At 43.4% G+C, this 23,307-nt stretch overlaps 1 protein-coding gene and 1 long non-coding RNA gene across 21 annotated transcripts in view; one reads left to right on the top strand and one right to left on the bottom strand.

Moving 5' to 3' along the window:
* Positions 1-1,146: 1,146 nt before the first annotated feature.
* On the bottom strand, positions 1,147-22,422 carry LOC138428195 (uncharacterized). 19 transcript variants are annotated; one of them, XR_011252331.1, is made up of 9 exons: positions 21,427-22,422; positions 20,660-20,778; positions 12,624-12,803; positions 11,320-11,466; positions 7,180-7,245; positions 6,155-6,313; positions 4,756-4,857; positions 2,640-2,897; positions 1,147-2,195 (listed from the first exon to the last, which is right to left on the bottom strand). It is a non-coding gene; the product is annotated as an uncharacterized lncRNA (long non-coding RNA). The 19 variants fall into 19 exon arrangements; XR_011252324.1 differs by lacking the exon at positions 4,756-4,857 and having other exon boundaries at positions 6,144-6,313; XR_011252326.1 differs by lacking the exon at positions 4,756-4,857.
* Positions 21,183-23,307, top strand: part of TXNL1 (thioredoxin like 1) — a 35,102-nt gene continuing 32,977 nt past the window's right edge. Inside the window, exon 1 of one of the 2 annotated variants that reach the window (XM_069568603.1) lies at positions 21,183-22,340. In XM_069568603.1, coding sequence (XP_069424704.1) covers positions 22,243-22,340 — 98 coding nt within the window. In that variant the 5' untranslated portion in view covers positions 21,183-22,242. The remainder of the gene's footprint in view (positions 22,341-23,307) is intronic. The other variant, XM_069568604.1, reaches the window with a different exon arrangement.

The raw sequence follows: 23,307 nt of genomic DNA, 5'->3' as shown, positions 1-23,307 counted from the left end.
GTATAACTGGAGGATGAGCAAGTCTCTTCTTTCTGTTTACATCTTCTCTCCTTTGGGTCATAAATTTGACCATTTGGGGAGGGATTTTATGATCAGTTTGTCCCACAGTGCTAGGAATGCTCATTCCTGGGTCAGGCAAGGATTTTGTTGAAAGGCCATTCAAATGCTGTATCTGGTTTGTTGTTAATTGCTAGCGACCCCATGGACTACACCCAGCCCCTCTGTCCATGGGATTTCCCAGGCAAGAATTAAGGAGTGGGTTTCCATTTCCTTCTCCAAGGGATCTTCCCGACTCCAGAATTGAACCCAGGTCTCCTGCATTGCAGGGGGTTCCTTTACCACCGATCCATCTGGGAAGCCCTATATCTGAATTAGGTCCTGTTAATAACCTAAACTTCTCTGGATTATGTGTTTACTAGTCTATTATGATCCAGGAATTGCTTCTCTCCTGTTGCTTTTTCCTATATCTAGAATTGTACTATTTTAAGTAATTTTGTATAGAGCTATATATGTGATCAATTGCCTCAAGACAATTATCCATCATTAGTTTTGTTATACATCAAGTAATATAAAGAACAATATTCTTATAAAAGGCATATTTAGCATGGATATGCTGTGCTAAGTCACTTCACTCGTGTCCAGCTCTTTGCAATGCTATGCACTGTAGCCCACCAGGCTCCTCTGTTCATGGGATTCTCCAGGCAACAATACTGAAGTGGGCTGCTATGCTCTCTTCCAGGGGGTCTTCCCAATCCAGAGATCACACCTGCCTCTCTTACATCAGGGGGTAGACTCTTCACCACTAGCGGCGTCTGGGAAGCCCATAAGTAATGTAGCTAATAGCATTAATAAAGGCACAGTATAGCATCAAGAGACATAAAACATAAACAGCCTGAAAACAACAAAGAGAAAAATTCACAATTCTGTTAGTGTAACTAGTTGTAACCAGGATCACGATAAGCCAACGAGTCCAGAGGGAAGCCTGCTGTAGAAGGCAAACTCTGGAGAGATTCAGTAGAGGGGAAAAAAGTAAATGTCTTATCTTCATCTCCAAAGGTACACTTTAACAACTTGCTGCTTGTTGTAGTTACCATTAAAGGAAAGGTTTACTCTTCTTTGGAAAACAAATAGTCAAAGCCATGAATATTTAAGAGAAAAAGTCATAAAATTATAAATTTTATTTATCAGGTCATCCAGCCCCATGCAATTAATTCTTGTTGATTTAGATTGTTTTGTTAGTAGTTTTACAAAGCCATGGGGTTTTCCATTTGAGTTTTGGTATTTCTTACTCAGTTCAGTAGTATGATCTCAAAGTTACCAGAAACCAGGCTTCCCTGGTGGCTGGCTCAGTGGTGAAGAATCCATCTGCCAACGCAGGAAACATGGGTGTGATCCCAGATCTGGTCCACGCCGCGGAGCAATGAAGCCTGTGCGCCACAATACTGAGTCTGTGCTCTGGTGCCTGGGAGCTGCGACTACTGAAGCCCACATGCGCGACAGCCTGTTCTTCCCAAGAGAAGCCGCCGCAGTGCGAAGCCCGTGCCCCCATGAAGAGCAGCCCCCACGCGCCGCAGCCAGAGGAAAGCCCGCGCAGCAATGAGGACTCAGCACAGCCAAAAAAAAGAGAAAGTTACCAGAAGCCTATATTGTCAAAAAGTCCTTTCTATGAATCTTTCTGAAGATCCTCAGTTTTGTAAAAGCATCAGAGCAAACTAATAACTGTCTATATAACCGACAAAAGACTGAAAACGGGATGGTTAAAGATCTAATTACAACTGACAAGGGAATTTGATTATGTCTGTGACACATAGTATATTAAGACAAGAATTAGATTTATGATTGATAATATACTAGGATATATCCAAATTTTAGTAATTTTGTATTAGTAACATATACCCACATGATAAAACCTAAGAAGCTTTATCATCAGTGACAATGTTTCCCATGTAGTTTAACACACTACATAAGCCTCATTAGTTTAGTATCTCTCTTTGAGATGTTTCAGAAGCCCTCTGAAGCATCCCAAAGTTTGCTAGAGATCAAAAGAAATTCATTTAGGGCACTTCCCTAGTGGTCCAGTGGCTGGAGGCCCGAGTTCAATCCCTGGTCGGGGAACTGGATTCCATATGCCGCAACTAGGAGTTCTCATGCCGCAACTGAAGATCCTGAGTGCCGACTGAAAATGTACACGCAACCTGAAAGTTGAGAGTTCAGTTTTATTCCGTGGAAATTTTTAGAACTGAAGTCTGGGAGGCAGAATCTCAAGTAGCCCTGAGAGCACTGCTCTGAGGAGGTGAAGAGAGGACCGGGTTACACAGAGGCTTTGCAACAAAGGGCAGGGAGTCTGAACATCGAGAAGTTCTTCCTCTGTTGAGCCTGCGTGCTGCAGCCTCTGAAGCCCACACACCCTAGAGCCCAGCTCTGTAGTGAGAAGCCCGCGCTCCACAGCGAAGAGAAGCCCCTGCTCACCGCAGCTAGACAAAGCATGCCCCAAGCAACAAAGACCCAGCACAACCAAAAATAAATAAGTAAATAAATTTTTTTTGAAAGATGATTGTTAATTAAAGAAAACCATCTATCTCAAGTCAAGCAATTCAGCACTTTTCTGTGTATGGAAAGATGCAAAAGTCTAGGCTTACTGAAATCATTTCTTTGAAATCATTTCTTGGGTCTCTGGGGCCAGGATCCTGCATTTTTCCCATTCTGGGCTTCCTTTCCTCAAGGCTCACCATAGGGAGTGGCTGTAGTTGATGGCTGCTAGATCACAGGTGTTCTTCTCCTTGCTGAGTTCTCTGAGGGCTCACCAGCTCACAGTGGAGGGCTGCAGTCGCTGATAACGGTGACATCCTTGTTTACAGATGTGGCAGGAAATATTCCATTTCTCGTGCAGCTGGGACCTGGCACAGCCCAGTAAATAGATGGATGAAAGTGTATATTTTTAAAAAATTACATTTAGAACTTGATTGGGGAAGCTTGTCAAAGATATCAAAAAGGTTTTAAAACACTTGGTCGGGTGGAATCATAGATCACTGTGAAACAATACTTACTCAGTTAACCAGAGTGACAATAGAAGATTTTAAAGGCAAAATACAGAAAGTTACGTGTCTGTGTGCCCACGCTCAGTTGTGCCTGACTCTTGCGACCCAGTGAACTGTAGCCCACCAGGCTCCTCTGTCCATGGGACTCCCCAGGCAAGAATACTAGAGTGGGTTGCCATTTCCTTTTCCAGGGTATTGTCCCAACCCAGGGATCGAACCCATGTCTCCTGCATTGGCAGGCAGATTCTTTATCACTGAGCCACCAGGGAAGCCCTTACAGAAAGTTAACAGACCACTTAAAAGGAAAGAAAATTTTTTCTGTTATCAAAAAGCAGATCAATATGTCAAAAAAATTTTCTCTTAGCAAAGAAAGAAAATAAATTTCTAGTTTTGCACCACCTTATCTTTAATATGAAAATTTATTTTCATAATTAAATTTATTCTACTCTTGGATAATCCTGACCCCACATAGAATTCCTTTATATTCCTTTTTTTCTCACAAATCTTTTATATCCTTATTTGTCTGTCCCTTTCCTCCCCATTTAGAAATAATCAGATTTAAGACAAAAATCACTTTCTTTTCCTTTAATGAAATGCATTTCCATTCTTTATATTTTTCCTTTCCTCTGAAGATGTTTTCCTTATTTAATTAAATTGATTACACATAATAGAGTTCTTAAGCTTTAAAAACCTTCCTTTGTAGTGAAAATTAAGAAGTAAGCAGTTATGAATTCTTTTCACATTGCTGCTGCTGCTGCTGCTGCTGCTGCTAAGTCGCTTCAGTCATGTCCGACTCTGTGCGACCCCATAGACGGCAGCCCACCAGGCTCCCCCATCCCTGGGATTCTCCAGGCAAGAATACTGGAGTGGGTTGCCATTTCCTTCTCCAATGGGTTGCCATTTCCTTGCTAATGCATGAAAAGTCAATTAGCACTCTATAAATCAGCAAACTTACAAATACTATTTGTGATTTCTAAAAATGTTTTATAGAAAATTTATGAATGCATCCCCATAATAGTCCTGAATATCTGTAGTTTCTCTGTAAAAGGAAGCCTATGTTCAGTAATTAATATTTCAGTATCTTTTTTACTTGACAATCATCTATATATTCAATAAATTTCTATCATTTAACTTAACTTAGCAAAACTATAAAGTTTCAAGTTGCTCAGTTACCATTTTTAAGCAGACATACAGTTGACTGAAAAAAAAGCAATCTAAAAGTTTCCAGTTAAATTTTATTTGGGGACCTTATTGAAGACTATAACCCAGGGGAAAACCTCTCCAATAGCTGAGAAACTGCTCCAAAGAAGTAAGGGAGGAGCCAGGATATATAAGAGAGTTTGCTTGGTGGGGAAAAAGAATGGTAGTCAAACATCCCAAAATGACTGCTAATCACACAGACAGGCACCTGGAGTTCATGGTTCTAGTCTTGTCTATCTATAGGAAGTTGTGGGAAACTGGACTCACTGAAATTATCCCCCAGATACGCATCTTAACTACTGAGGGCCAGTATCCAAAGCAAATAATGCTTCCTGTTTTCCTCTATCCTGAGTTCCCCTCAAGGTGCACCATTTGGGCAGGGGGATATGAGGGGTTACAGCGGCTGATTTGACCCTTGTTAACTGCAATGGCAGGCAACATTACTTACTAGAACGGCAGGCAACATTCCCTGTGCACACCACCATAAAACAGGAAGAGTTCCCCTAAAAGCTCTTACCTCATTTATTTACTCGTTCCCAACAATTATGTTTAGATTATGCATGAAATCCTTCATGAAACATTAGACCAAGTTAGCCATCATCCCAAGCTATTCTTCTTGCTAATAAATTTCATAAGAGATAATATTTGATAACTTTTTAGTAAACCTAGGTTCAATAAAGGTAAGACATGTCTGTATTAATTAAACAAATAAACTTAAACTTTAATACTGTATATTAATTTAATATTGAATATCTCCCAGATCATGTAAACTTGAAATTCATTTGGGCTAGTTACTGTAAAATTCATAAATATTTAATTTATGAAGACTTACTTTTAAGTGAATTAAATAGAGCTCTTTAACAAATTGATTTTGATAATACCATCTGGAGGTAGAGACACATATCTATAATGTACACACATACAGACAGATACAACCAGACATCTCACAGCTTCATTTTAAAACTCAGTCAAGAAACACGTATTACAATATAAAACTTACTAGTTTATAAAAAAAAAGTGGAATAAGTTAAGTTTATCCACTCAAATGGCTAAGGATTTTTACTATTTGCAGAAAAGACTTTTGAGATTTGTATTCACAAGAGTCAGACAAGACAGTGACTGAACAATTCATCTTTGACAGAATGTGAAGGAGGCTGTGAATCAAACTGTAGGTGAGGGAGCCTTTCTAGCAAGTTTGAATTTAAAAAGGTCTCTTCTCCCTCCCCTTTAAAAATATTCTTTTTTAAATTTTTAAAATTTTTTCTTGGCTGTGCTACACCGGCTTTTCTCTAGTTGCGGCAAGCGGGGGCTACTCACTGCAGTGGCTCCTCTTGTCTCAGAGCATGGACTCCAGGCCCCAGGGTTGTGGTGCTCGGGCTTAGCATGTGGAATCTTCCTGGATCAGGGATTGAACCCATGTCCCCTGCACTGGCAGGCAGGTCCTGAACCACTGAACCACTAGGGAAGTCCCAGACCAGCAAGTTTCTTTAATAAATGAGTGTCACAAGGGGCTGCTGTACTATGGGCAGACTCGCCTCCACCACTCCTGCAAGCTTCTGGTTGCCTGAGAGAGCTGTAAACCGGCCAGGAGGAATTCTGCCCCTATCTTCAGAACTGAAAGCTCACCTATGGTATGTTCACTTTTATTCCAACAAACTCTATGAAAGCAACCCATTCAGGGAAAAGAACAGGACCGTCTCCTACCTAATCACCCAGTCCAAACCTCTCCAGTGTCTTTCAACTGAGCAAAGTCTTCCCAGCATCTTTCAACTTAGAATTCAAGGTACTTCCTTCCTGAATTACCTTAAGTTCAGGGAAACTCTACTAGTGTGGAGTCTATACACCACATAATAAAAATCAGGATCAATCATCCAAGACAGAAATTTCCAGACTAGGAAGACTTACCGTAGACTTACCGTAGACTTCTCCAGACTAGGAGAAACTTATCGTATCATCTGGGCTCATTTAGGAGATGGACAGGGACAAGGGGCCTGGCTGGTAGCAAGTGTTTGGATCCTTGCCGAGTTTAGGCAAAGGAGAGCAGTCAGCTGTGGGACACTCCGTGGTCACCAAAACTGTTGACCGGAAGGAAAACAATGTAGAAGCTGTGAGCTGAGTTTTATTCATGGACCTTACTGGGAACTATAGTCCAGGAAACAGCATGTAAGTAACTCTGAGGGGACTGCTGCAAAGAAGTAGGGATGCCTATATGAATTTTTTGCCTCGGAAATACTTGCAGTTAAACATATATCTTGGTAAAAAGATTACTGCTAATGACAAACACAAACAGAGAATCTCAAAAATTATTTTAGTGCTTTTCTATGCAAGAATCTGGCATTACTGAATTTCTTTCTTAAATATGCATTTAACTGCTTTGGGGCCATATATTCAAAACAAGAATACTTCATCCTATTCTTCATCCTGAATTCCCCTCAGTGCACACTGTGGGCAGCTGCAGTGAGTTGCAACTTAATGCTTTTTGGAACTGAGTAATGAGGGAGACTCTTTGTTCTTTTTGTTTACAGCTGCTGTGGCAAACTTCTCGCTCTCCTCCTCCCATCTTGGACACTCTCTTCCCACAGACATGTTACAGATCCATCAGCCTCCTAAATGGCATACCCCGGTTTCCTTCACTAAGCCATTTAGCGTCCTTTGGGTCTCAGGTGTGGTTTCTGAGATGCTGCTTCTGTTGATTTGTAGAGACCAGGTCTGTTTCTACCATAATGAGAAAAACTAAATCATAATGCTGACCTAGAGAGTCAATAGAACACTTGGAAATCAATAATTCTGAAATTGTCTTATACTGCAAACGGGACTTCTATGATTTTTTTCTACTTTTGACTAACAGCCTGGCAATCACATCAGAGAAGAAGGAAGAGCAGAAAAATGATGTTAAACAGAAGAAATTAATTCCTTGGCCAGCTGGGTTAAATACACTTACTCTCTGTTGTGACGATGAATACATTTAAGCCGTTAAGTCCATAATCCCCTTTACACTCTGTAAGGACTTTTTAGAAATAAAAGAAGGACAGACTGTTACCAAAGGATAATGTTAGGCTGCGTGAAAGCTTCTTTGCTTTGTAAAGAAAATTTGTTATCTTTCCCAGACAAAGTTGACCCTTTTATTCAACAAACATTAATTGTACACTTACTGTGTTTCAAGTAATATTAACATTACTTGAAATATTAATACAAAGGTTAACTGGAACATTAATGAGAAACTTTCCAACTTTTAATTTTCTGGCCCCTCTCCAACCAGTTTACAAAATTTATTGCCAATATCTGTATATGTGTGTAATCTCCTAAACCACAGGACTAAAATAAATGTTCAGATATTGAGTTCAGAAAAATTCACAATTTTATACACACACATATATATGTTACACATATAATCTTGCTGTAAATTAAGATTTTTTTTGCCTTCAGCATTCTAATACTTTCAATATTATATAAGTATATGTGCTGACCTCAGTCTTGTCTAACTCTTTGTGATCCCACGGACTGTAACCCACCAGGGTCCTTTGTTCATGGAATTTTCCAGGCAAGAATACTGGAGTGGGTTTCCATCTCCTCCTGCAGCGGATCTTCCCAACCCAGGGATCAAACCTGAGTCTCTTGCTTTGGCAGGTGAATTCTTAACCACTGAGCCAACTGGGAAACCCCCAATATTATACCCTAATGCTAACCATTTTCCACAGGACTGGAAAAGGTCAGTTTTCATTCCAATCCCAAAGAAAGGCAATGCCAAAGAATGCTCAAACTAATGCACAGTTGCACTCATCTCACACGCTAGTAAAGCAATGCTCAAAATTCTCCAAGCCAGGCTTCAACAATATGTGAACCATGAACTTCCAGATGTTCAACTTGGTTTTAGAAAAGGCAGAGGAACCAGAGATCAAACTGCCGACATCCACTGGATCATCGAAAAAGCAAGACAGTTCAGGAAAAACATCTATTTCTGCTTTATTGACTATGCCAAAGCCTCTGACTGTGTGGACCACAACAAACTGTGGAATATTCTTCAAGAGATGGGAATATCAGACCATCTGACCTGCCTCTTGAGAAATCTATACGCAGGTCAGGAAGCAACAGTTAGAACTGGACATGGAACAGACTGGTTCCAAATAGAAAAAGAAGTACGTCAAGGCTGTATATTGTGACCCTGCTTATTTAACTTATATGCAGAGTATATCCTGAGAAACACTGGGCTGAAAGAAACAGAAGCTGGAATCAAGATTGCCAGGAGATATATCAATAACCTCAGATATGCAGATGACACCACCCTTATGGCAGAAAGTGAAGAGGAACTAAAAGCCTCTTGATGAAAGTGAAAGAGGAGTGAAAAAATTGGCTTAAAGCTCAACATTCAGAAAACTAAGATCATGCCATCTGGACCTATTACTTCATAGAAAATAGATGGGGAAACAGTGGAAACAGTGGCAGACTTTATATTTTGGGGCTCCAAAATCACTGGTGATTGCAGCCATGAAATTAAAAGACGCTTGCTCCTTGAAAGAAAAGCTATGACCAACCTAGATAGCATATTAAAAAGCAGAGACATTACTTTGCCAACAAAGGTCCACCTACTGAAGGCTATGGTTTTTCCAGTGGGCATGTATGGATATGAGAGTTGGACTGTGAAGAAAGCTGAGTGCTGAAGAACTGATGCTTTTGAACGGTGTTGAGAGTCCTTTAGATTGCAAGGAGATCCAACCAGTCCATCCTAAAGGAGATCAGTCCTGAGTGTTCATTGGAAGAACTGATGTTGAAGCTGAAACTCCAATATTTTAGCCATCTGATGTGAAGAGCTGACTCACTTGAAAAGACCCTGATGCTGGGAAAGACTGAAGGCAGGAGGAGAAGGGGACAACAGAGGATGAGATGTTTGGATGGCATCACTGACTCAATGGACATGAGTTTTGGTAAACTCTGGGAGTTGATGATGGACAGGGAGGCCTGCTGTGCTGCAATCCGTGGGGTTGCAAAGAGTGGGGTACAACTGAGCAACTGAACTGAACTGAACTGAATCCTAACCATAACCCTGGAGGAATTATATAAAAATCTTGCTGCTACTGCTAAATCACTTCAGTTGTGTCCAACTCTGTGTGACCCCACAGACAGCAGCCCACCAGGCTCCCCTATCCCTGGGATTCTCCAGGCAAGAACACTGGAGTGGGTTACCATTTCCTTCGTCAATGCATGAAAGTGAAAAGTGAAAATGAAGCTGCTCAGTCGTGTCCGACTCTTCATGACCCCATGGACTGCAGCCTACCAGGCTCCTCCGTCCATGGGATTTTCCAGGCAAGAGTACTGGAATGGGTTGCCATTGCTTTCTCCATAAAAATCTTGAAAGACTTAAATAATAAATTTTTGCTGCAATATATAGTTATTGAAACTTAACTGAAAAGCAAAGTGAGGAAGCAAGAATTTGGCAGATTTAATTACTATAGAAGGCAGTCTCTGCTTCCCACCAAGACTCAGAAAATAGAGAATTCCCTAAAAAGTGTTTGGATGATGGGCAACTAAATTGAATGACACACGTCCATCAAGATATATGGCTGTGATATAGTGGAATGTGAGAAATAAACACCATAACAAATAATGGAGAAAGAGATGAATTACTTCTGGGTTGGAGCGATGCTGGATAATTACATTTGATTTTATGGAGATCTACAAAAATGGGCAGGATTTAGACTAAGAAAAACTTGGAAAGGAAAACAACTTTGTTGCTGGTACTGAAATGTAAGACATGACTATATATATAACAAAGAGGAGGTTTAATTCAGAGGCCATCAAGTAGACATATGTAATGAGAAACTATGATACAAGGACTCAAGTTACTTCTGCCCCACGAGGGACTCCTTCAGTCTCTGTTGAAAGACTCTCTCTTTGTTGAAAGAGCTCTCTCTTAGCTTGATGTAGTCTTTATGAGAGTGGGCCTAGACCCAGTAATAGAAAAATAACTTGGGGAAAAGTCAAGTAAATTCAGGTAACAGGAAGCCTTGACTGTCCTGAGAAGCTTTTTGGACTTTATTCTATTGTTTTTTCACCACACTGCAGAGCTTGTGGGATTTTAGTTCCTTGACCAGGGATCAAACCCAGACTTCCTGCAATGGAAGACTGGAGTCTTAACCATTGGACCACCAAGGAATTCCCTGGACTTTATTCTAAAGGCAAGAAAAAGCCACTGAATTTTTAAATATTTTTATGTACTTAACTGCACTGGACCTTCGCTGTGGCACAGGAGATGCTTAATCTCCCTTGCAGTATGCAGGATCTTTTAGTTGTGGCGTGTGGGACCTAGTTCCCTGACCAGGGATCGAACCCATGCCCTCTGCAGTGGGAGTACGGAGTCTTACCTGCTAGACCACCAGGGAAGTCCATCATGGAAACTTTTTGACCAATACACTATGGAATTTGTATTTTTGTATTAAAAATTACCATAGATTCAGTGGCTTAAAATGACATGCATTTATTGCCTCACAGTTTCCATGGGAATGGTGTTTAGGCACAGATGAGCTGGATCCTCTGCTCATGATCTCACAGGACTGCTATTAAGGTGTCAGGCAGACTGCATTCTCATCTGAAGGCTTGACTAGGAAAGAATCTGATTCCAAGCCCACTCAGGCTCATTCATTTCCCTGTGGCTAGAGCTTCCCAGGTGGCACAGTGGTAAAGAATCCACCTGCCAATGCAGGAGACTCAGGAGATGTGGATTTGAGCCCTGGGTCGAGAAGCTCCCCTGGAGGAGGAAATGGAAACCCACTCCAGTATTCTTGCCTGGAGAACTCCATGGACAGAAGAGCCTGGCAGGTTGTGGTCCATGGGATTGCAAAGTCAGACACAACTGAGCGATTGAGTTCAGCACTCATATGGCTAAGAATCCCGTTCCTCAGGTCCTACAGACAGTTCCCTGCTGCCTAGACTGTCTCCCAGCATGGCAACCTACCTCTTCAAAGTCAGTAAAGAGCATCTCTCTACTGAGCACAAGAAGGATGGGGTCACATACCTGTAGATACAGATGATATAGATAGTAACCTACGTATAACCTATCTATACCAGGGAAGTCACAGTCCATCACCTTTGCCATATTCTGTTTGTTTAGAAGCAAGCCACAGGTCTCATCTGCACCCAAAGAGAGAAGATTATACAGAGCGTGAGTCATGAGGCAGTCACTGTAGGGTGTTTCAGCCACAAACATTAATGTAGCAGCAACACATCATGTGACCTGGATGGGAAAGAAAGATAATCAAACAAGGAAGTTGTCATTGTTGTTGATGTTTTAACCAAAAATACACAGTTGTCACTGGAATTATACATGGAATCCACGGGGTAAGGGTCAGGAACTTCAACATGCTACATTTTACTGCTTATAGATATCAAAACAAAAAACTCCAGCATCATTCTGTCTTTAGAATTTAGTAGCTATTCCCTTATAGCACACCAATACTTCCTGGACTTCCTAAGTTCCAGGTTCTCCAAAAAGCAAAAAGATTTGTTCCTCCAAATTAATGATTTTCAGAAGAGAGAGAGAGAGGGTCAAGCGCTGCCCAGCGGTCTAGCATTGTCCCCATTCCTACTATCATTTTTGAACTGTTTCACGCATGCTGTTCTCTTCTTCCTCATCCAGTTGTAAATCTGTGGTTTGGTGTTCCCCACAGTGCCTAGCACTTTGCCAATTCTGTCCTTTCCTTAATGGACCCATTGCCCTGAAAGTCGCGTCATGTTTGGGTCTTCACTTGGGAACTTAGAGAACTCACTCATCATCCTGTCGCAGCTTAGTGGGTTAAGTGTTCTTCGCGTGGTTTTGTGTGATTGTAAAACCCTTCAAGAGTTTCCCTTTGCACTTTCTCACATGACACGAAAGTCAACTGGGGAGACTTCTTCCCCCCCCCCCATCTCATGACTTCCACTGAATCTAGCCACTTCTTTCCAAGTAACTGGATGTCTTTTTCCAGAAACCTCTCTATGTGCCCCCGACTCATGCCTTCTAAATTGGAAGGAGGGAAGGTGATGACATTTGGGGGTGCTCAGGCTCCTTTCAAGTAAGGATTTCAGGGCCCCTCATTGAGCTCCAAGGGGAAACCAGGATCTGAGGGGGAAAGCAGTTAATGCCACGTGGAGCTCTGTCACCAGCTGCAGCAACAGGGGCTGAGGCTCGTCCTGCCAGCCTCCCACTTCTGTTTCCCTTCAGTATTAGGGGCCCATCAGAGCGCAGGAAGGGTTGCTCCTCAAACCTGTGTGATTAAGAGGATCTGTGTGCTACAAATAGTGCCAGATTCGTTTTCCAGAAAAATCCACTTCCCAGCCCCATGGAGAATGGTTTGCTCACTGCTTGTGCTATTAGCTTCTCCAGGGTCTCTTCAGCTTTCCACCCGAGCTCACCTATCCCTGGGGCAGCTCCTGGTGAATGCTTGAGCAAGCTGAAGTTAGTCAAGAGCACACTCTTCTTGGGGAGTCCTCCGATCAGTGACTAGCAGGAAGCGGTACCCCTCTTCTCACTGTACCTACTTCCCTTCCCTCTTCCTCCTGCTTCTACAACTTTTCTCTTCACTTGAGTATTTTCTGATAAAAAAAAAAAGTTGGAAAAAAGAAGTAAAGATTCAATAAAGTTTTGTGCTGTTTTATTTCCTTGGCTGCACCACGAGACATGTGGGATCTTAGTTCCCTGACCAGAGATCAAACCCTCTGGGGTTGGAAGCACAACGTTGTAACCACTGAAATCCCTAAATAAAGTTGCAATAGGAGATAAGAAACAGACACACCGAGCAATGCAGTGTATCTATCTGATTTTGATAGTAATTCAGATAAGTTCTAAACTAGGAGAAAAATGGGACATTTTACCCCTGGGTGGGTATCTGATGACAGTAAGGAAGAGCTGTTAGAGCTCTAGGTGTGACACTGGTGCTCTGGTTGTAAGTTTTAAAGGAAGCCTTGTCTTCTAGATGTGCAGGACGGAATATTTACAGGTGAAACTATACGATGCCTAGCATTGATCCTCCTCCTTCCTTCTGATTCTAATATTCTGAACTTTGGTGAGAAATGTTGTTTTTAACCTTAAATAACCACTTCCATATTGTATGAAAGCCGCTAACATACGTTTTGTTTTTATTGAATGTCTTCAGCGCTTGGTTCTCAGATGTACTCACAGTATGCAGGTATTGCTGCTCAAGAACGGACTAACTGATGAGGATGCGTATGTTTGTGTGTGTTTGTGGACATGCCAGAGAAAAGGCTTTGAATACAGTGAAAACCTTAGTTTCTTCTTTATTTGTATATTCTAGCCGGACAATACCTACTACACTACCACAGGAAAAATAACTCTCTTTCTAAGTAACTAAGTCAAAACATAGTTATGTGTACTTCTGTTTAATTTTTCAGTTCCAACGAGTTACCAACCCCCAGCATACTCTTCCTAAACATTAAAATGTGGATTTTTTATTTCAGAGGCCGAGGTGATGAAAATATTTGTCCAAATATCTGGCTTTCTTAATAGCAACTCTAGATAGCTTAATGACTTCTGAACCTCAGATATAACTTCCAGAAGAAAAAACTACTTTGCATTTCTGGGAAACACCCAAAACTGACTCAGAATTGTCAGCAAGTTTCTCCAGTATGTTCACAGAGGAGGAGATTTATGACGGTGACACATCACTGAACGACATCCTGGGAAACTCTCTCCTCCAAGACAACGCCTGATTTCCAACACTAAAGAATTCAGTGGGACAGGCTGTCTATCTGGTCAATAGAAGGATCTGCTGTCTAAGGGGAGATCACACCCCTTAGACTGAAAAGATATTGCACCACCTAGGGACAACTGCGGGAAATGTTTTGTTTTCAAATTCAATGGCTTCCAACCAGAAAGGGTTTAGAAATTATGAAGCAGGATTTCCTTTCCAGTTAATCATTATACTATATAAATTACATAATTTGTCCTCAAAATTTTAAAAATAAAGCAAAGTTTCTCACCCGAAATTATTTTTTTAAAAAGTTACCCAGTCAATAAGCTTTGTTTTTTTAAGTTCTCTACTGGTACAAGCTGACAATGAACTATTAGGCAAGAGTATGTAGAATACTGAGGTGTGATTTTGATAAGCTAACCTAGATAGCACATTTAAAAGCAGAGACATTACTTTGCCAACAAAGGTCCATCTAGTCAAGGCTATGGTTTTTCCAGTGATCACGTATGGATGTGAGAGTTGGACTGTGAAGAAGGCTGAGCACCGAAGAATTGATGCTTTTGAACTGTGGTGTTGGAGAAGACTCTTGAGAGTCCCTTAGACTGCAAGGAGATCCAAACAGTCCATTCTGAAGGAGATCAGCCCTGGGATTTCTTTGGAGGGAATGATGCTAAAGCTGAAACTCCAGTACTGTGGCCATCTCATGCGAAGAGTTGACTCATTGGAAAAGACTCTGATGCTGGGAGGGATGGGGGGCAGGAGGAGAAGGGGACGACGGAGGATGAGATGGCTGGATGGCATCACTGACTCGATGGAAGTGAGTCTGAGTGAACTCCGGGAGTTGGTGATGGACAGGGAGGCCTGGCATGCTGCGATTCATGGGGTCGCAAAGAGTCGGACACGACTGAGCGACTGAACTGAACTGGATGAGGATTTTTTATAGTTTATCTGATTCATCAATAATTTTATACCCCTGGATTTCTGCTGATAAAAATTTAGTTATTTAAAGAAGTATATCTCAGAGAAATTTATGGGAATTTTTTTTGTAGAATAAAAGTTCTTCTTCATTAACTTCTTACCCCTGCTTTTCGAAAACTGGCTTCACAAAAGGATTACATTTAAAGATAAATGAAGATCAGAGATTGTACAGTTATTGCATAATGCCTGCCCAACAAACATTCAAATATGCATTAAACTGCAAAATTGTTATCTACCTTTTATACTGGAATGCTTTGAAATGATTAGAATCAAATTGAAAATCACCTCAAAAATGGTGGATGGTGGATCAAAGAACTAAACATAAGAGCTAAAATGATAAAATTCTTAATGAGAATATAAGGAATCTTTATCATGCAGGATTTGGAAAGATTTCTTGTATATGCCACCAAAAGCACAGGTTATCAAAGAAATAATAAGCAAATTAAAGTTTATCAAAATTAAAGACTGCTGTCATCAAAGAACACTATCAAGAAAGTGAAAACACAACCTATAAGATGGGAGAAAACATTTGCAAATCATATATATGATAGGGATTAATAGCCACAATATATACATATATCCTACAATCCCCCCAAAAATCAATTCAAAAATGAGCAAAGTAACTACATAGATATTTCTCCCCCAAAGAAAACAGACAAATGACCACAAAGTCCTTGAAAAGATGCTCAACGCTTTCAGTCTTTAGGGAAACGCACATCAAAACTACAATGAGATACCACTTCATAGTCATTAGGATGGCCGTCCACTGCCCCACCCCCCACCCCCCGCAAAAAAAGGAAAAGGAAAAGTGCCGGGAAGGATGAGGAAAAACTGGAACTCGTAAGCATTGCTGGTGGGAATGTAACATGGTGCCACTTGGTAATGCCTTAAAAAGTTTACCCTAGAACTACCACGCTGAGTGCTCAGGTCCAACTCTCTGTGATTCCACGGACGGTAGTCCGCCAGGCTGTTGTTCATGGAATTCTCCAGGCAAGAATACTGGAGTGGGCTGCTATGTCCTACTTCAGGGCATCTTCCGATCTATGGATAGAACCCGCATCTCTTGCATCCCCTGCATTGGCAGGCAGGTTCTTACCACCTTGCCACCTGGGAAGCCCAAGAATTACCATATGATCCAACAATTCTACTCCCAAGTAAACACCCAAAAGAGCAGCATCATAGAAAAGGAAAGCAGTGGACTTAGGGACTTGCAGTACTTCCTCAAATATCAGTGAAGGGAAACCCCAGATGACAGCCATGCAGTAGGTAATATAAGGCAATCAATCAAGACTAACATGAGGATAAAAGGCTCCAGGAAGGAGATAACCAAAAAAGCGAGAGACAAAATACAATGGGCTCTGGAACAACATAGTTTTGAACTGCTACGGCCCACTTATATGCAAAGTTCTTTCACTAAATCTGTACTGATTGTCTGATTCCACAGATTCAGAACTATGCATATGAAGGGCTGACTGTCAAGTTTTACTCAGATTTTCCATTGCAGGGAGGGTTGGCGCCCCTTACCCTGACAGTGCTGAAGGTTTAATTGTAGAATGTTCAGTATGCTGGAAAGTTAAAAAAAAATAAAACAACACTACAATAAAGGTAAATAGTGTGAGCATACAAGGCAATTAGAAATTATCAGGGAGGGAATTCCCTGATGGTCCAGGGGGTAGGACTAGGTGCTTTCACTGCCAGGACCTGGGTTCAATCCCTGGTTGGGGAACTAAGATCCCACAAGCCATGTGGCATGGCCAAAAAAAGGAAAAATACCAGGGAAAACAAAATGTGTAATAGAAAGTTCCAAATATCACCATATCATCAGCGCACACACACACACACAGATACTAACAGGTAACATCACAAAACATAACTGTAGACTGATCAGCTGTCTGCAGAAGGCTGACTCTGGTCACGGGCACTGCCAGATGCAGTTCTGAGGTGGGGACTCCCAGAAAGAATAGCCTCTAATAGTGGCATCTCCCATTACCATGTAAGGAAGGCATAGGGTTAGTTTGTGAGGGGAAAGTCACTCAGTCGTGCCAGTCATGTCCGACTCTTTGTGACCCCATGGACTATATAGTCCATGGAATTCTCTGGGCCAGAATACTGGAGTGGGTATCCTTTCCCTTCTCCAGGGGATCTTACCAACTCAGAGATCGAACCCAGGTCTCCCGCACTGCAGGTGGATTCTTTACAAGCTTAGCCACCAGGGAAGCCCAAGAATATTGGAGTGGGTAGCCTATCCCTTCTCCAGCGGATCTTCCCGACCCAGGAATCAAACCGGGGTCTCCTGCATAATATGCAGCATATTTGACATTTTTTAATATGCTAATCTCAGGAATGGAAAGAACAGAATAATCACAAGTCATTCTTGCAGAGGTTTTTGGGTCTGTAGGTTTTTTTTTTTTTCATGAAAATTCTAGGAAATGAGGTTTTCAGGGTGGCATATAGAAATTTAGAAAAATAGTATCATCTTTTGGAAAAATTCCATCCACTAAAATCTTATTTTACTTAATGAAATTAAGCTGCTGCTGCTAAGTCGCTTCAGTTGTGACCAACTCTGCGACCCCATAGACAGCAGCCCACCAGGTTCCTCTGTCCTGGGGACTCTCCAGGCAAGAACTCTGGAGTGGGTTGCCATTTCCTTCTCCAAAGCATGAAAGTGAAAAGTTAAAGTGAAGTCGCTCAGTTGTGTCCCACTCTTAGTGACCCCATGGACTGCAGCCTACCAGGCTCCTCCGTCCATGGGATTCTCCAGGCAAGAGTACTGCAGTGGGTTGCCACTGCCTTCTCCGATGAAATTAAGCATTATTAGTTAAATGACACCAGAAGACCAATTAACTGTGAATGTTATTTCTTAGTTCTTACTAATCGGACATGGAAGAAACCTGGAACTTTTCTGTAGAATTCTTGTGTAGGATTTTTTTTCTCATTGTGCTCTTTCTTATTATTTGTATTATTATTCATAGACTATCTATACTTATTAAAGAAATTTAGAAAATATAGGTGAGAAAAAGTCACCCTTTAGAGCATCACTTTGTAACAGTGTCTGCTAAATGTTTCCATGAACACATATAAAGTCTGTTTCTGTATAAAGTTGACTGTGACCTTGACAGGGCTAAGCAGTGCATAACTGTGTAACGGAATGAGTTACATACCGCTCTGAAAGGCAGTCTTGTCATCAGAATAGGGACAACCGTCACCTGGCCTGCATCTCCTGATTGTGTGAGGATCCCTTACAACAGAGTGTTTCTCCAAGGACAGCCTCAGTGGCTAGGAGTTCTACCAACAGGCAGTGATTCCAATTTCCAGCCCTGAAGGGACCAGGGGACACCACAGTCATAGGAACTCCAAAAGGACAATGGTATGAAGAGCCTCAGGCCAGGAGCTATGGCCTGCGGCAACAAAGCTGGACGGGAGCTGTGAGAACTAACAACTGGGCCTCCCTCTGTTTTATCCTTTAATCTCCAACAAGAAATCGATTGATCAGTTCTTATGGGTCACCTTCCTGGAACTAAGAGCAGAGTGAAAAGAACAGTTGAGAGTTGGCACGGAGAAACAGATGGAAAACAAACAACAAAATGTGTTTATCGGATTTAACCTTTACAATCCCTCTTTTTATCTTGCCTCTTGGGAATCTGTAGACTTCTTAGGCCTTGTTTTCAAAAATCCTCTCCGCCACTTAATATTTACCAAAACTGCCTTAGTTGAGAGTCTTTGTGTTTGCTTCTTGGGCAAAACCAGGGTGACCCTTGGGAATAACGGTAATTCCCGTTATGTACTGAATTATGTGCCTCCAAACTCAGGTTGAAGCGCTGATCCCCAATGTGACCATATTTGGAGATAGGACTTTTAAGGAGGTAACTGAGGTTAAATGAGGTCATGAGGTGGGCCCTAATCCAATAGAGCTGGTGTCCGTATAAGAAGGGGAAGGGACGCCAGCAGTGCACATGCTTATGTATGTGTGTATGGGTGCACAAGCAGGAGCCACATGAGGACACAGTGAGGAGGGATTCTCTACAAACCAAGGAGAAAGGCCTGAGGCGAAACCAAACCTGGCAACACTCTGATCGTGCATTTCCAGTCTTTATTTCAAAGCTGTGAGATAAATTTCTGTTAAGGCACCTAGTTTGTGGCATTTTGATACGGCAGCCCTAACATACTACTGTTTATAAAACCTTTTACTGAGCACCTTATATCCTAGCTCTTTATGTACATCATCTACTATTAAACTTTCTCAGTCCTAGAAAGTAGGTATTCTTCAGTTCTTACAGACAAGAAAGCTGGAGTTCAGAGAGGTTAGCAGCTTGTCCATGGCCACAAAATAATAAGTAGTCAAGGATTATTATGGAAACTTTTGTCTCTTTGGGTCCAAAGCCATCACACTGATCTGGTAGCACACGAGAAAGGAATATAGTTACTAAGGCTCTGCTCTGTGTTCAATTAGGAAAAATTATTTTCTGTTTCTGCAGCACACTCAGGCTTCTTTTCACGTTTCTTGGACTTCAGTTGTATGCCAGACTGATGACTCTCAATTCTGTAGCTTTAGCCGTCTCCTTCCTCTCATGGATACCTCGCCAGGATAGCCTAATGGCATCTTAACTCAGTAACAGAGAACCAGAAGGGACCTCCCTGGTGGTCCAGTGGTTAAGAATTCACCTTGCAATGCGGGGAATGTGGGTCTGATCCCTGGTTGGGGAGCTATGATCCCACATGCTGGAGCAACTAAGCCTTCGAGCCACAACTAGAGAGTCCAAGTGTTGCAATACAAGATCCTGCAGGATGTGATGAAGATCCCATGTGCTGTAACTAAAAACTGAGGCAACTATATAAATATTTTTTTAAAGTGCCAGCAGATTGAAATACTTGCAATATCCTAGACTCCTTCATTTTATCAAATTGGTTCAATTGGTCACTCAAATCTGTTGTTTTTATCTAATTGTTTCTCAAATACATCATTTGACTGCAGCTGCCCCTGTAACTCAGTTCCTGGATTACCTGCAGTAAGCTCCTAAACTGGTTTCACTGCCTTTCATCCTTCTTCCTTTTTTTTTTTTTTTTTTTAACCTCTGGGCTTTTTCTAAAGACACTTGTAACCACAAAATTGTCCTGCAGTGACTACTCCATTACCTTCACATCAAAATACAAATTATTTAGCCAGTCATCATCTGACCTTCACCTTCCTCTTCAATTTAATCACCCCAGCTACAACCAAAGATAAACCACTTATTTGTCACCTAGCCTAACAGTTAAAAGAACATACTAGCATTAGGAGCTTCCTTGGTGGCTTGACAGTAAAGAATCCACCTACAATGCAGGAGCCACAGGAGACGTGGGTTCAATCACTGGGTTGAGAAGATCCCCTGGAGGAGGGCATGGCAACCCACTCCAGTATCCTTGCCTGGAGAATCCCATGGACAGAGGAGCCTGGCTGGCTAGTGCATGGGGTCGCAAAGAGTCGCCCAGGACTGAATCAACTTAGCCCGTACACACAAGCTCTGGTGTTTGACTTAAGTTGAATGCTGTCTTGACTTCACACAAGCTGTGTGAACTTTGGAAAATTAAAGTTGTTGTGTGGATTAAATGAGCTAACACACTCCAAGAGCTTCTATGTTGTCTGTCACATAATTTGTTAACTCTTACCTATTATTATTATTATTAGCAGCAGCAGCATTCTCAACTATGCATTTGCATCGAAGCTTTCTCAGGGTGGAGTACCTGAGATTTGGTTCAAGACGCCACATCTAGTAGCAAACTTACCTTGCCCCTTTCCACTGTTTCCTTTGCAAGCTTCTTTGTTACTGTAACTGCGTCTATCATCAGGTTATGAGTTCCTAAAGTAGGGTGGTGAGCTGGAGAAGACTGGACAGAACCCTGGACTGCAAGGAGATCAAACCAGTTAATCCAGATCAAACCATGTTACTCGCTCAGTCGAGTGGGACTCTTTACAACCCCATGGACTGTAGCTTGCCAGGCTCCTCTGTCCATGGGATTCCCAGGCAAGAATACTGGAGTGGGTTCACACTTCCTTCTCCTGGGGATCTTCCCAACCCAGGGATCGAACCCGGGTCTGCCACATTGCAGGTAGATTCTTTACCATCTGAGCCACCAGGGAAGCCCATCCTAAAGGAGTGAGTTAAAGTCCCTCAGTTGTGTCCGCCTCTTTGCGACCCCATGGGCTGTAGCCTACCAGGTTCTCCTCTGTCCAGGAAATCAACCCTAAATATTCATTGGAAGGGCTGACGCTGAGGCTGAAGTTCCAAAACTCTGGTCACCTGATGCCAAGAGCTGACTCACTGGTCAAGACTCTAATGCTGGGAAAGACAGAACAAAAGAAGCGGGTGGCAGAGGACGACATGGTTAGACAGCATCACTGACTCGGTGGACATGAATTTGCGCAAACTCCGAGACAGCAGAGGACAAGCCTTGTAGGCTACATAGTCCACGGGGTCGCAAAGAATCAGAAAAGGACTTAGCAACCGAACAACAACTGAGGCCCAAGTTCCATGTTCTCAGGCGCATCATACCTTCTGGATGACTACCCAGAGAAAGCCCGTGTACCGAAAATGCGTTAACACATGTTCCTAAAGTCCGTGCCGGAGACGGTGAGGGACAGGAAGGCCTGGCGCACTGCAGTCCATGGGGTCGCCACAAAGTCTTTTTATCTAATGCTGCGGTTTGTCCCCAATGTGAGACAGAACTACACTCTTAGTATTTCCGGAGGGAACTTAAGACCTAAGGCAGCAGTCAACAACCCCGGGGGGGTGGGGAGGGAAGGCTATTTTCTCACTTTCTCACCCCTCGGTGAAAACTCTAGAAAACTCTTCAGTGGAATTAAAAAAAAACAAACCCAACAACAAAAACAAAAACCCAGGTCTCGGCATCGCGAAGAAAGACGAGAACTTGAGGCGCAAGGTGCGCCTGCGCAAGCGACCGCTCGTCGTCCGTGCCTGCGCCGCTCCAGCCAATGAGGGAGTCCTCAGTCGAGGGTGGGGCCACAAGTCGCGCCTTAGGATTGGGCAGCGGGAGCCCAAACGGAAGGAGCGGAAATAACGCCAGCGTGCGCAAGCGCAGGCGGCCGTGCCGCGCGGTGACTGCCGGGTGCCGCGGGCCGGCCTGTCCCTCGCCTCTCCCCTCCCCCAGGCCCCGCCCCCTCGGCCGCTCCGCTCCCTGGCGTGACTCGGCACTGAGAGAGCGCCGCGGGGAGAAGACGCCGCGGCCGCCGCCTCCTCAGTCCAGGCCTGGGCCTTCCCGCTCCTCCCGCCGCTTCCTCCCCCGGGACCGCTCCTCCTTCAGGTTTGAAGCCAGCGGCGTCGCGGCCGCCCTGCCCAGGCTCTCCGAGAATGGTGGGCGTAAAGCCGGTCGGGAGTGACCCAGATTTCCAGCCGGAGCTGAGCGGCGCGGGCTCCAGACTCGCCGTGGTCAAGTTCACCATGCGGGGGTGAGGCCGGGCCCGAGCCCGGGGCGGGGGGTGGGGGGCGCCGCGGCCGTCCGCTCTCTCTCCTCCCGGCCCCTTCCGCCTTGCCGTCTCCTTCCGTCCACAGCAGTGTCCGGCCCCGGCACCAGCCCCAGGCCGCTGCCCGGTGAGGCCTCAGCCCCTGGGACTGAAGCCCTTCCTTGGGGCCCCGGGGGGCGGCTTCGGCGGGCTCGAAGGCTTGGGCGGCCGCGTCCCCCGGCCCGCGGTCCCCGCCCGCTCCTTTGAACGAACTCTGCGCTCGCAGGCGGCCCGGCTCTTTTCCTTCTTGTCTGCGGGCGTCTTCCTGCGGCGGCCCCTGGCTTTCATCCGTCCCTTTCTTTCCCGGGGTCCAGCTGTCACTTGTATCTTAGGAATCCCCCTTCCCCCACCCCCACCCCCAGATTTAACTTACCGAATGGTTTGTCTTCACCACCTGCAGGTCTGGAAAACATGAAGGAAGATTTCAGCTATGCAACTAATCCGCCTTGTGCTTAGACCTGAGGCTCAGCTCAGCTAATGCATTTTAAATTAAGATGTTGGGTCAGGATACTTACTTTACTTTTGTTAAGGGTTTTGTTAGTCGTTTGGTTGGTAATCTTAGGCCGCGTTGTGTAAGAAGTTGCGTCTGATCAGGGCAATTATAGTAGATATATGTATACAGTTAAGGTAGACAGGTGTCCACACATCTGGCTTTGACCGAATAGACTCCATTTTTGACTTGGTGATTTAAGAGGAGAGGGAACTTGAAAGGTGTTATCTGGCTTTCGTAAATCTCGACATAATTCACAGGTTGCAGAGCCGGTGGATCTTCCGCGTTGGGTGTGTGGTGTGTTTCTGTGTGAGAGTGCCGCGTTGGAAGTGGATATTCAGAACCAAGGTTTCAACGAGTTTGTGTCTTTTGCATATGTCAGTGCCAACCCAAATAGAAGGATTAGAAGTGTCTACTTGACAC

Source organism: Ovis canadensis, chromosome 23 (genome assembly GCF_042477335.2).
Source record: "Ovis canadensis isolate MfBH-ARS-UI-01 breed Bighorn chromosome 23, ARS-UI_OviCan_v2, whole genome shotgun sequence".
In the NCBI taxonomy this organism is placed as follows: Eukaryota; Metazoa; Chordata; class Mammalia; order Artiodactyla; family Bovidae; genus Ovis; species Ovis canadensis.
This window is presented reverse-complemented; position numbering and strand designations above follow the sequence as displayed.